Genomic DNA, 13,843 nt, shown 5'->3' on the forward strand with positions numbered 1-13,843 from the left:
TTATTCGAATATTTATTTTTATGGACATAATTTTTTAAAATTTAATTTACTATTTTTTTTCTTTAATTCACATTTGTACACTCGTTTTATTCTTAATTTTTCAGTTAATTTTTTTTTTATGTCTAGATGTTTTTAAGCCCATCCGATTTGAATTTATAGATTCATCCCTAGCTAATTTTATCATATAGTTTATTTTTATTTTATTTTATATTATGAAAGTAATATTGTTTTAAATTTAATAAAACAATTATTTAAAAGCAGTGAAATTGAATTAAATATGGTTTATTTTGATGAGTTAAATAAAATTGAATTAAAACATACAGAATGAAATCTCCTTAAGGACACTTAATTATATTAAATTGGACATTGTGATGTTTGGGCCGGGTCGGATTTGGCAGAAAAAAAGTTATTTGCGGGCCTAGGCCCTAGGGCACAATATTGATTGACAAAGAGATCTTACGACGTCGTACTTGTCATAAACCCTCTAAATACTGGTTTATAGTTTTGAGATCCCCACTCGCGCTCTTTCTCTCTCTCTCTCTCTCGTTATTTCCAGAGATCAGTGATTATCGATCTCACTCATCTTCACTACAACTTCCCGTCGGCTGGTCTTTCCACGGCGCAGATCTAGCATCGTTTTACCTTTTCGATATCTTGTTCCTGCATCTGCTACTTCTCTCATTTCATTTTGGTTCCCGTAGCTTAATCGGACCAAATGGCGATGGCCTCACAAACCCCCGACATAATGGGAGAGCGCCAGTCAGGGCAAGATGTTCGTACTCAAAATGGTACCATTTCTATCCATCTCCAGACGTACAACTGTCTCTCTTATTATTCTATGTTGCTAGATGCTGTTTGTATTTGCATGAGTTCGTTTTTCATTATATATTTGCTTCCATACGAGGGTTTCAAATGTTACAGGAAATCATATACTTGCGAGTAGCCCTAAAAATATGATATTGAACAACACTTCTCATTCTCAGAGAGTCTGTTCCTTAGCCAACTCATTACTGAATAACCTAGGATTGATAAGTCGAGCTGAAACTGGTACCAAAAAGAAAAGAAAACACCTCTATTGTTAAACTTCAGTTCAAAAAGTTGCAAATAGAACTTACCTTTTCGGCTATGGTTGGAGTAAAGGAGAGATATCTGACCGAATCTTAAGCTAGTTATTAAAAGTTGTCAACTTTTGGTGACCATGATAAGTAATTTGTACAAAACACCTCTATTGATAGACTGCAGTCAAAAAGTTGCAAATAGAAGTTGGCAGGTCAGCTATAGTTTGAGTTAAGGAGAGTTATACTGAAATGTGTAAGTTTGTATTACGTAATGGGTTAGGCATGGAATCAGTCCCTACTTAGGTCTTGATTTGGTATAAGGTTCACAGGAATTCACTTTTTATTATATAACAATTAATGGATACTAGCTACAGACGCTAAAGTAGCTCAAGATAAATCAAAGAGATGCGTCATATTTGTATTATATGTTTTATTTCATTCCCTTGTACCATTTTATGTGACTGTTAGTTTATATATCTTCCTATAGTTATTCTTTTTGAAATGTTAAAGTTTGTCTTATCAGATTTGTGGAGAATGCAACCTATAATAATAGAAATTATGTCTATAGAAAGTCTTGAACACATACCTTATTATTGTTCATTCAACCACTCAACTATCAAACCACGCTGAATAATTTTTCCTTTATATAAATATGTATTTTCTATCAAGTCAACATTTGTTTTTCATCATATCATTCACTTTTTGTTCTAAGTTTTCTAGTATACTATTAAAACTTACTTTCTGAGTATATAAAAAATTACAGCCATTTTGATCATTTCGAATTTAATAAAAAACAAACTTACCAAATAAGTCACAGTGTTTTCATTTCAATGTGAAGATGTTCATGTGTCTTCAATGATTCTACTAGTGTAGCACTTGGATTTGGCGTAAGTAATAAAGCCAAATTAATGTTCTCATAAGCTAATTCCTAAGCATCCCTTCAATGACCTATGGTTTTTGAAGGGATATCGATATAATCTGATCAATTGCTTAAATCCTGAGGTTGCAACCAATCCCAGAAAATTCCCATGTTTTGTTGTTTATTGCAAGAATGTCACATTCCATATGAAAAACTGTAAGAAATACAAATTAAGTTTTCATCAGTAACTGTGGATATTGTTCCTAACACAGTCAACAAGCTCTCTCTCTCTCTCACTTTCTCTTTCATTACTAGTGCATTCACTCTAGCAAGTTAATTTAAAAGAAAATCTAACCTGTTATAATATGTTTATAAATATGTCCATGTATAAGCGACAGTGGTATTATGTAGGAAATACAGTGACATTATAATTAATCATCTGTTATCATAGACATAATTGGATGGAATTGGTCTCTCAACTTATGAACACATTTTTTCAGAAATCTTGTTCTTGCATATTTACTTTATTTTAATTGTTTTGCTTAGAGCCAAAATCTGAAAACACTATGTTTATTATGTCTGCAGTTATGGCATGTCAAGCCGTTGCGAACATTGTGAAGTCTTCTCTTGGTCCTGTTGGACTGGACAAGGTGTTTTCCTTTCTCCATTGAAGTTTGTCTATTCCTATTTTGTTGTATAACTAGAAAACTTGCTATGATCATAGAATTGTTGGATGTTTAGACTCGTTCTGACTCTTGAAGTGAGTTGATATCAAGTTGGAATGTATTGAGTGCAAGATGGAATATCTCTACAAATTAGTTTGTAAATACTGCATTTCTATTGAAACAATCTTTGAATAAATTCTTATGTAGTTCTATTATGGGTAACTAATCTTGTGTTTGCCAAATCCTATGTATATCTATTATGGCTAACTTATGCTGTGTAGAATCATCTCTAAATTTCAATGCTAGTAATTTGCGAGGTTTTTGCAATTTTGTTCACACTCTAACGGTTTACCTCAGATGCTTGTTGATGATATTGGGGATGTAACAATTACAAATGATGGAGCTACAATACTGAAGATGCTAGAAGTTGAGCATCCAGCTGCCAAGGTTGAAAGAACAAAAGAATTCCTCAAGCTTGAGACTTGTTTTATGTTGTCATAATCATCTTTCTTATATGTGATACATGTGTAGGTGCTTGTTGAGCTGGCTGAACTTCAAGATCGTGAAGTTGGGGATGGGACGACTTCGGTGGTGATTATAGCTGCTGAGCTACTCAAGGTAAAGTCCAGTGTGCACACTATTCGTTTATCTGTTACAGACTATGAAGTACTATCAAATGTTAATTCATGTGGTTTTGATTACTGTAATAAATATAATTTGTGATTTATTATTTGTTGCTGCAGAGAGCCAACGATTTGGTGAGAAACAAGATTCATCCAACATCAATAATTAGTGGTTACAGAGTGAGTACTACTATTGACTAGTATGATTTTATCCTTGAGTTTGCTAGTAAAGGAAAATATTACCTTCTGCCTTGTTCTTGGTAACATCTAAAATGAAGTATTTTCCTTTCAGCTTGCCATGAGAGAAGCATGCAAATATGTTGATGAGAAGCTAGCTGTAAAGGTAACGCTCTTGGTCCAATTTACTTTTTTTGTTTTGTTTTAAGTTTGTTGATAGCTTGTTTAAGGCTGTCAATTAAATAGATTTTCTTTAGTTTCTCTAAAGCTGGTACAGGTACAACACTTTATTTGCCAAAAGCTTGACTAATAAATTGCCATTCATGTGAATATCTGATGCTTCCAATAGTCGAATATAGCACATTCCTGCTTGCCTTGGAACAAGTTATGGGGGTAGTCATTATTATGTAATTATCACGAAGAGATCTACCTCAAATAGCTGTTTTTTATTTATCTATCTGGTTACTAGATCATTAGACTTTACTATTTATATTTTTTTATCTATATCAAATGACTAGGAAACTTATTGCAGAAATATGTCTATTAAATATGGTTTCCTTAGGCTTCGATCTTAGGCGGTTGAATATTCATTTTTTGTGGTTTAATACATTTCGGAGCTTGACTTTTAAATATGATTTACTTATGTATGAGGGTGTAGTATATCTTAGATTTACCTAATCTGTTTATTTTCCGTTCTGATTATGTTGTAGGTTGAAAAGTTAGGAAAAGATTCTCTTGTGAACTGTGCCAAGACAAGCATGTCCTCAAAGTTGATTGCTGCTGACAGTGATTTCTTTGCAAGTCTGGTGAGTTGTTTAGGTTTCATATCAGCATTGTTTTCATATCATCAGAATCTTGTTTATTTATTTTGAATTTTGTAGTTTATCTATGCGTAAATGTTGAAGCAGATGAACTTCGATTATTTGCATGTCATTGAAGCTTGGACATTACAAAATATATACTGCCTATCTAAACTTGAAGAAATGTGATTGTAGCAATCTGTTTTTGGAGATCCTGTAATGTTAGTGGGGCTTCATTTTTTTGACTAGATGAAAAAGGCATTAACTAAATGCTAGGAAAAAGAAAATGGATATTATGAGTTTCCATTGTTAGTGGCGGCTTCATATTTTTGGAGTGAGTAGCTTTTCCCTTTTCTTCATAGTTTTCAGGTAGTTATTTTCTGTTAGATGTCATGTTTTCAGATTAATACCCTTTTCCTAATCAGTTTTTCTGACATTTTATTTCAATAGTTTGCAAGTGGTGTTTTAGCTATAGATTTTGTTTAGTACTCCTTGGTGAGATGAAGGATTGTTTTCCTTGGGAGTTTGTTGTTTTATGTACTACATCTATTGTTTGTATTTTTTTTTATCTTTTTTATATTTTAGTGACTACACATATTTCAAGTGGTGCTTTGTGTGCTAAACTAAGGATATATAGTTTCTTGTTTTCTTTTTCTGATTACTTATTGCATTATTGCTTTGCAGGTTGTGGAAGCAGTGCAATCTGTTAAGATGACTAATGTGCGTGGAGAGATCAGATATCCAATTAAGGTGAAGGCAGTACATAAGTTTCTAGTTCAATAAGTTTCCATGTTTCTTTTCCCGTAGTGTGTAGTTAGGACACATTTATTGTTTTTCACTTTTTAAAGATTTCAACTCTCACTTCAGCAATGGAGGATATCATTTCCCTTTGAGTTCTCTTTGTTAGCTCTAGTCTATACATTGCTTCAAAATATGTTAAGATCATCTCTCCCATGTTTTGATATCTACTCTTCTTCAAAATATGTTAATATCATCTCTCCCATGTTTTGATATCTACTCTTCTTCTTTACAGGGAATCAATATCCTCAAAGCCCACGGCAAAAGTGCAAGGGATAGCTATCTCTTAAATGGTTATGCTTTGAATACAGGTCGTTCTGCACAGGGAATGCCATTAAGAGTGGCACCTGCTAGGATTGCCTGTCTTGACTTCAATCTTCAGAAGACAAAAATGCAATTGGGTATCCAAGTTGTGGTTAGTGACCCACGGGAACTTGAAAAGATTCGTCAGAGGTGATTTAAGTAGAAACTGTTTAATATTTTTCCAGTTATTATCATCTGGCTTTTTGTCAGCATATATCATTAAGTAGATTCACTTTGGATGGTTCTAAAGAAGCAAACTATTTTTTATCCACCCATAGTAGCTCAAGTTATTAGAGTTTTGAACTTACGAAGTTTAGGTTTTAAGTTTGATTCCCACTTAAAGCACCTTGATTGAAGTTTGAGATTGATGATGGTGGGATGTTGTGCTAGCCCTTCTCGAGGGAAAAAAATCCCTGAGTATAAAAAAGTTAAAGAGATGCGCCGTTTTGTTGAAGGATGAATAGTTTCCTAATGGTTATTTCTGTTAAGCTATGCCAACAGGATGCTACCATTCCCAATAGAAAATGTCCCGAGTTTTCCTTCTCCATTTCCCTGGATCTGGACAATGACTACACTATTATTTCCTTAGAATTCATCCCATAAAAGTATCTTTTCTTCTTTCTGGGTGGTCACCCTTTTCTGGTCATGTGGCATGAGCTGAGCTCGTTCTACTTACCACTTGTTATTTTTGTAGAGAATTTGATACAACAAAAGAACGCATTGAGAAACTTCTAAAGGCTGGAGCTAATGTTGTTTTAACTACAAAGGGAATCGATGACATGTCGCTGAAGGTACACATTTTCCCCAGCTTTTCCCATGGCATGTGAATTGTTTGCAATAAATATGATATTTTTTTATGCGTATTCATTGGTCAATGTCTTTTATGATAGAGTTCATATTCTTGTGAGTATAATTGGATTGTATAAGCTTTTGTTTTGTTCAGATGTAGCTGATCCCGACACTAATGTCGTTCTCATCTTTATAGAGCCTTTTTTTTGTTGAGTGATATTTGAATGCTGGTGTGCATTGGCAGTAGTTAAATCATATTGCATTCCATAGTATTTCTGAATATTCCATGTATTTTTCTGACCTGGATTTTATTTCAGTACTTTGTTGAGGCTGGTGCAATTGCAGTCAGACGTGTTCGGAAAGATGATCTTCGCCATGTTGCCAAGGCAACTGGGGCAACAATGGTAAGATAATTTTTGTTCAATAATAATTGAAGTGAACAATTCTAGGTCTTAATCCTAGAAGTTTGAAATAAGAATTCAGGTGCCCATATTATTTGCTGCTATGCTTAGTGTAGTCCTATTACTTTTTTAGGGATGAGATTAAAAATTTACTGCACTAATAAACTAATCAAATAAACTTATAACTAACCATCTCTTCGTATTCAAACATCGCTCGAAACAATAAACATTGTATCGATGTTCTCGTTCCCTTTTAGTAAGAAACTATTTTCCCAAAAAAAAAAGAAACCAAGAAAGGGGATTTCGGAGAGCTGGTCATAATAAGAAGATTATGTAGGAGAGATGGCCGAGTGGTTCAAGGCGTAGCATTGGAACTGCAGACACATAGAAAGGGACCTTACGAGCCTAGGATTGTTTTAAAAGTAAACCATTCTGTCTTGCTTCAAATAAAGAAGGAAGGGCTTGCCATCAAGTAATGGATTCTAACCAATTGAAAGGATCTTCTGATCAATCCAGAGATCCTTTGGATTCATCTGGATCTGAAAGATCATCAAGCTATGATATGATGATATCATTTTGACCTAGTCATTTATGCCTTGATGAAGTTAATTTTTCCTTATTTTCTACCCTGTAGAAATATCTTTAATCTCTTAAATGCTTGTTTTGATCTGGGTCTATGCAGGTCTCCACATTTGCTGATATGGAAGGGGAGGAAACCTTTGATTCCTCATTTCTTGGACATGCTGATGAAGTTGTTGAAGAGCGAATTGCTTCTGATGATGTTGTCATGATTAAGGGAACAAAAACTACAAGCGCTGTATGTATTATCTCATTTGAAGTCCAAAACCTCAATGTTAATATTTACTGAAGATTCTTTGTATGGGATTGCTATGGTCTTGTCTTGCATAGCTTGTATACGATTTTTTAACATCAACACTAGTCTAAATGCCTAAATATCACATGGAGGACTAGCTAAACCTAGTTGAGAGCATCACTTGTATTTAGTTTAATTTAGATTCTTGGGCATTGAGCTTTTATTACATCCTCATCAGATTTGGGCAGTGTTTGATATCATAATTTATCACTTAATAATTATTTGAATTAAGTTGATTTGATTACTATTAGTCTATCATTTTAAATCACTTAACTATTTAGATTCAACTCAAATTTAGCTAAATAAAAAAATATGCTTAATTCAGTAAGCTTTGGATACTTAACTTGGTAATACTCTTAAGAGTGTCCAAAAATCATCTTTTAACCCCCAAAAATGAGTCAAATCTAGTTATTATGAGGGTACAATAGTCTTCAATACCAAAATTAGTTCCACATTGATTATGTCAACTTACATATCAATTACTTCGAATTTAGATTTTTTCTTTGGTCTCTGGTACTTAAAATTGAACACTTAATTTTCTGATTTATCAAACACACCCTTAGGTTTCCCTTAGTTAAGAATTGCCCTTCCTTTCTGGTTGTAGCTAGCACATCGAGCAGTAGAAAACAACAAATGTTGATTTCTTGGGCATTTTATTTTACATTATCAAATCATAACACTTGTGTCCTGTAAGTAGGAAATTCTAATTACCAACCTAGTTCTCTTATTTACACTATTTTTCTCCAGGTCTCTTTGGTTCTGAGGGGAGCTAATGATTATATGCTTGATGAAATGGAGAGGGCTTTACATGATGCTTTATGCATTGTTAAGAGGACACTGGAATCCAATACGGTATTCCCACAATTGTAATTCTTTTTATTAATTCATAAGGTCAGAGTAGGTTTCATTTATGGTTCTCATTACTGTGAGATGCTGTAAAACAGGTCGTTGCTGGTGGAGGTGCAGTGGAGGCTGCCCTATCTGTTTACTTGGAGTACTTGGCCACAAGCTTAGGATCACGCGAGCAGTTAGCAATAGCAGAATTTGCTGAATCATTGTTAGTCATACCAAAGGTGGTGAAAACAAAATTATTTTCTTTCCATTTCCTTGATTTTTAGGCTTTTTAATATAAGTAGTCCAAATGAAGGGTTATTTGAATTTAATCCAAATGACCTTATAATCCCATTATCCTTCAAATCATCAACTAAAATTCCCTTCTTAATTTTTTTCCACTATATCTTCACTTACAATTCAAAGGGCATTGGCAATACTCACAAAAAACAGGATAAACATTTTTTTTCTTCTAAAATCCTTCCCTCATACAAGTCTTAATCATGCAGGTTCTTGCTGTGAATGCTGCAAAGGATGCAACTGAGTTGGTTGCTAAGTTACGTGCTTATCACCACACTGCACAGACCAAGGCAGATAAGAAGCACCTTTCCAGGTATTTGTAATTGACTTAAGAAAAACATAAATTTGTTGCATTTATTTCAAACAACAAAAAATAATGTGGCTCAAGTTATTTATCTTGCTTCAATTTCTTTGTGCTTGTATGTATCAATCTTATGGGATTGGGATTGTTGGTGCAGTATGGGACTGGATCTTCTGAAGGGGGCTGTAAGGAACAATATTGAAGCTGGAGTTCTTGAGCCTGCTATGAGCAAAGTAAAGATAATCCAGGTATGTGTTTTTCATGCAAGCTTCGTTTGGCCTTCTTTCAGTAGTTAAGAATGACGTGATTGCAAGCTAACATGATATTGTAAAAAAAATATTCCTGATTATATCAATAGTTTAGGTTTCTTGTTATAATTATTTTGATTCTTAATCTCAGTAATTTTTATCAGAGGATATTTTTTTTTTAGGTAGATGCTTGAAAATAATCTGTTTGAGGTAAAATGCTTGTTGATCTTACTTTTAACATTTGTTCTTCTACCTTTGTGTTGCAGTTTGCAACAGAAGCCGCCATAACAATCCTGCGAATTGATGACATGATCAAGCTTTTCAAAGATGAGAGTCAAAATGAGGAGTAAATTGTTGTTTTTGTTTTGACAGCCCCCAACCAATTTTTGTTGACATTAATTATTTATAATTTGTGTTTACTTTTCTTTTGATTTGGGTGTAGTTTGTTTTAGAATGCTGCATAGACTATTTTATTTGAGCTTTTGTTTAAACAAATTATGATTTGAGTTTTAACAGTTTGAAGGAGAACACTTTTGAAAGAAACAGAGGTAGGGGTGATCCGTCAAGGATTTATTTGTTTATTTTGCCAACTCTCATTTCAGCTCCAAATTTGGCAATGTCAGTTTTATATTCATTCAAAACCCTACATTTGCTCATAAAAAAAACCCAAGTTTTGGCTGTGATCCCATATTTTGAACTGATTCTTCTGTGCATCTAACTCTAAAATGTTTTTCATTTATCTTCAAGTTTTGGGATCACTTGTGCAGTTTTTGTGTTTTGGTGCTTTGTCCGTTCTACCTTTAACTTTTTGACAATTTCATTGATTCTTGGATGCACACTTTTGCCCTATATTGATTATTATTAATATTAACAAACACTAATAAACAAAACTCAAAACCGAAAGGGCAGAAAGAATATATGTCCACTTTTATTCTAATCCACAACTGACAAAAGCTACATGACATGGGTTAAAAACAAAGAGAAGGCTACATACAAAACAAACTTTTTTATATTAAATAATGTAATTATACTCTTATATTAATTATGTATATCAACTGGGTATATTATATTTTAATGGTTGAAAATGTAATTATTATGAGAAATGTTAAGTATAACTATAAATTGTAACGAAATTATATATTTGTAAATTTTAATCATAATTGGTCGGTTTTGCGTTCGATCGCTACTAACTAACCATTCAAACCGTTGAGTTCAGTTTAACATGAAACCGTTAGTCAGTTTGTTCGGTTCGTTTAATTTTTGCTTTCAATTCAATGCAAACAATTTGGTGCCCTTACTTTGTTTTAGCTAGCCGCCAATTCCTAAGCCTAGGTTTGGTACAAGGATAAAACTGTAAATATAGTATAATAATGTATATATTAAATTATAATGTTGGTTTGGTTTGTTAATATTTATACCTATAGTAATATGTAGGTATAAATTATACCTTGAAAAGAGTATAATATAATACCTATCAAAATCAGTTACAAAAATGTATTAACTTTTCTAAAATTTAATATTCCTTTTTTACCCTTTAATTTTATAAAATTATAATTTCTTTATTATATTTTAAATATAATAATAATAAATTATAAATAAATATTTATATATATTTAAATGGGTTTGATTTTATAATTTAAATAATAATAATAAATATTTAATTACTTATTTTTATCTGATTTTTAAATTTATATATATTTATATTTTTATCTTGTACACAAAAATTATATTATAAAAAATTTAAATGTGACAATTTTATATCTAATTAAATATAATAATTATTTAAAAAAACTAATAGATAATACTTATATATATAATTAATTTATAAAATAAAATTTTATTACATTATTAATAAATAATATTTAAAATAAATTATATAAATTAGTGATATTATTATTATTATTAATTCATATAACTTATATATAATTTATTTTTGAAATTAATTTATAATTATACAATTCTAATTTAAAATATGATTTTATTAAAATTATTATTAATTAATATATAAATAAGTTTTATTTATATAATTATATAAGTTATATTGTGAGGAATTATAAAAGTATTATTTATTTTAAAAATATATTAATGTGATAATTATATATTATTTTTTATTAATTTTAATATAATTAATAATACAAACTACATCTTAAATAAACATTAATTTTAAATAAACATTAAGATAATAATTTATATAAATATAAGGACAAAATGGTCTTTTATATTTTTTATTACTCTTTTATACCACAAACCAAATACAAAATAATAAAACCTATATAATTTATACGTATTTTATATCCAACTAAAGACTGATAACTTATATAATTTATATCTTCTAATATTTTCTTACAATTTATACCTCTTACAACTTATATTTATATAATTAGTATAAGTACCAAACACTACCTTAGTATTATAAATAAAATATAATTAGTATAAGTACCAAACACTACCTTAGTATTATAAATAAAATAAGTCAAAACTTCTCAAAAACACTTTAACTAAACAACCTGTTAAAAACAATGAGCGAACCAACAATGATCAATATAACTCCAATTATTAATCAAAATCAACCCCTCATATTTATTGTTTATTAATCAAAATCAACCACTCATATTTATTGTAGATTTTACATGAGATCACGCTTCAATTACCCTGTTCTGTATGGATATGTTGGTATGTTTCTCAATAGATAAAATATAATTTGTTATTTTAAAAATGTATTTTTAATGAGATTTGACGTGAAAAATGCTTTCAGAATTGAGGAGCACATGCTTAGGGATGTAAATGAGCCGAGCCGAGTCGAGCCGAACAGTATCATTCTCGAGCTCGGCTCGAGCTCGTTTCGAGTTTTTACAATCGAGCTCGAGCTCGGCTTGTATGAATTTATTTGAGCTCACGAGTCGCTCGTACTCGGCTCGTTTAAAGCTTGTTTAGAAAACTCGTTTAGAAAGCTCGTTAAGAACTCGTTTAAAGCTCGTTTGTAAATTGAATAATGAAATTAATGCAACATTAAAATTATAATTATAAATATAATCATGTAATAATATTAATTATTATAATATTTATATATTACTATTTTTTTTAAATAATTTACAAATTATATTTAAACAATATTATAATCGAACGTGTTCGTGAGCCTATAAACGAACTTGTTCGCGAGCCTATAAACGAACATGTTCGTGAGCTTACGAGCCGAATATCGAGAAGTTCAAGCTCGGCTCGTTTAAATTTTCGAGCTTTTAAACGAGCTGGAGCTTGGCTCGTTAAGACTAACGAACGAGCTCGAACGAGTTTTTTGCCGAGTCGAGATTCGAATAACTCACGAGGAGCTCGGTTCATTTACATCCCTACACATGCTAATGAAATATGAGGAGATATGTATCTCTCAATGCAACTAGAAAAGAAACACTAAATAATTGTAAAACTCTAAATAAATAAAAAAAAAAAAAAAAAAAAAAGTCTACATCCATTTTTAAACTTTAATTTTTTTTTAACTTTTACTAAAAAAGAATTATTAAAAGTATTATAATGATTCTCTTATCAACTCAAATATAATGATTCTCTTAACAACTCAAATGGAACCACTAGTGATATTTATTATTATTATTATTATTTATTTTGCATATTTTAAATTAAATTGAAAAAATCTAATACTTTTATATCATAAATTAATAAAAATGACATAATTTAATTGATTAAATATTATCTTAATGGGTATTATGGCTTCATATTCAAACTTTGATATTCTCTTATTATTATTTTACTTTCTTTGTATTATTATTTGTTTTTTAAGGTGTCTTCGGAGGTTGAGACCCTATGCAGCCGCTTTTCTGTCCTTACATGTGGCCAACCCTACAGGAAAAGTTTTACTCTTAAAAGTCAAAAATTGTTTTTAAAAATGTCTAGAACATTTAAATAAAATTTAACCAGGTGAAATCAATATTTTATATAGAACTCTTATAAAAGTTTCTAAAGTATTATCACCATATTTTTTTTTTTATTTTATCAAAATTATACACCAAGATATACATTCTTTTCATTTAATATTTATTTTTATTGTACCAAAATTGTATATCAATTCTCAAGCTCCACTTTTATTTCACAAGTTATCAACTCCAAATTACAATGGTATAAAAGTTTTAATTTTTTTTTATTTGACTATTTGCACTATAAATTTCAAACTAAGATAGCAAAGAAACAATATCTCCCTCAGCTAAATCCACGAGAAATTTGGAAACAACTTTATGAAAGTATCCCTTTGAGAGATGTGCAATTGTCTCATCTCCATATTTTATTTAATACTCGTACCCAAAAACTTTTTAAAATGTCCAAATCTTTCATCTCAAACTTTTCAATCATGTCTATAACTCCTTAATGTCATTAATATTCATACAAGCAATTAAAATGTCAATAACAAATAAATATTGGAAGATGCACAAAACTCATTTAAGTAGACACAAGTGTCATATTTAGTCATTGATATGAATTATGCACCAATAAGGTACGTATCAAACATTTTGTGTCATTGACTAAGGTACTATCCAAAGATTCTCAAGAAAACCTAACTTGTCCTTATCTCCTCAATGGACAAGACATTTTGATTGAGTCATGTATATGGTTTTACCAACAAGAGTCATGCAATGATTCTTCTTAAGATCCATTCGTTCCAAACTAGCTTCCGTCAAAATCAACCAGTTTCCAAAATATTATCATTTTCTAAAGAAATTCAATTCTCCTTATATTGCTTTATTCCCTATGATAGTTGCATTGTATAATAAAGATTTTTCTGTTGGAATTTTTAGGGTCACTTGTATAA

At 30.8% G+C, this 13,843-nt stretch overlaps 1 protein-coding gene across 1 annotated transcript; it reads left to right on the forward strand.

The window, feature by feature from the left end:
• The first annotated feature begins 526 nt into the window (after nucleotides 1-526).
• Nucleotides 527-9,614, forward strand: LOC124938140 (T-complex protein 1 subunit alpha). The gene is made up of 17 exons (XM_047478516.1): nucleotides 527-788; nucleotides 2,503-2,567; nucleotides 2,940-3,029; nucleotides 3,114-3,200; nucleotides 3,326-3,385; nucleotides 3,498-3,548; nucleotides 4,093-4,188; nucleotides 4,867-4,932; nucleotides 5,216-5,433; nucleotides 5,978-6,074; nucleotides 6,390-6,476; nucleotides 7,156-7,290; nucleotides 8,095-8,199; nucleotides 8,292-8,420; nucleotides 8,688-8,791; nucleotides 8,937-9,027; nucleotides 9,294-9,614. Exons 1-17 carry the CDS (start codon nucleotides 716-718, stop codon nucleotides 9,375-9,377), a joined length of 1,638 nt encoding a protein of 545 aa, XP_047334472.1. The 5' UTR covers nucleotides 527-715; the 3' UTR covers nucleotides 9,378-9,614.
• The last annotated feature ends 4,229 nt before the right edge of the window (nucleotides 9,615-13,843 follow it).

Source organism: Impatiens glandulifera, chromosome 5 (assembly GCF_907164915.1).
Source record: "Impatiens glandulifera chromosome 5, dImpGla2.1, whole genome shotgun sequence".
Taxonomy (NCBI): domain Eukaryota; kingdom Viridiplantae; phylum Streptophyta; class Magnoliopsida; order Ericales; family Balsaminaceae; genus Impatiens; species Impatiens glandulifera.

What these genes read in the sequence shown, in the direction of transcription:
- LOC124938140 (XM_047478516.1), top strand. Translation starts at nt 716, where the DNA reads ATGGCGATGGCCTCACAAACCCCCGACATAATGGGAGAGCGCCAGTCA. An exon ending in CTTGAAAAGATTCGTCAGAG is followed by an intron (nt 5,434 to 5,977) that starts GTGATTTAAGTA and finishes TTATTTTTGTAG; the next exon opens with AGAATTTGATACAACAAAAG. An exon ending in TCGATGACATGTCGCTGAAG is followed by an intron (nt 6,075 to 6,389) that starts GTACACATTTTC and finishes ATTTTATTTCAG; the next exon opens with TACTTTGTTGAGGCTGGTGC.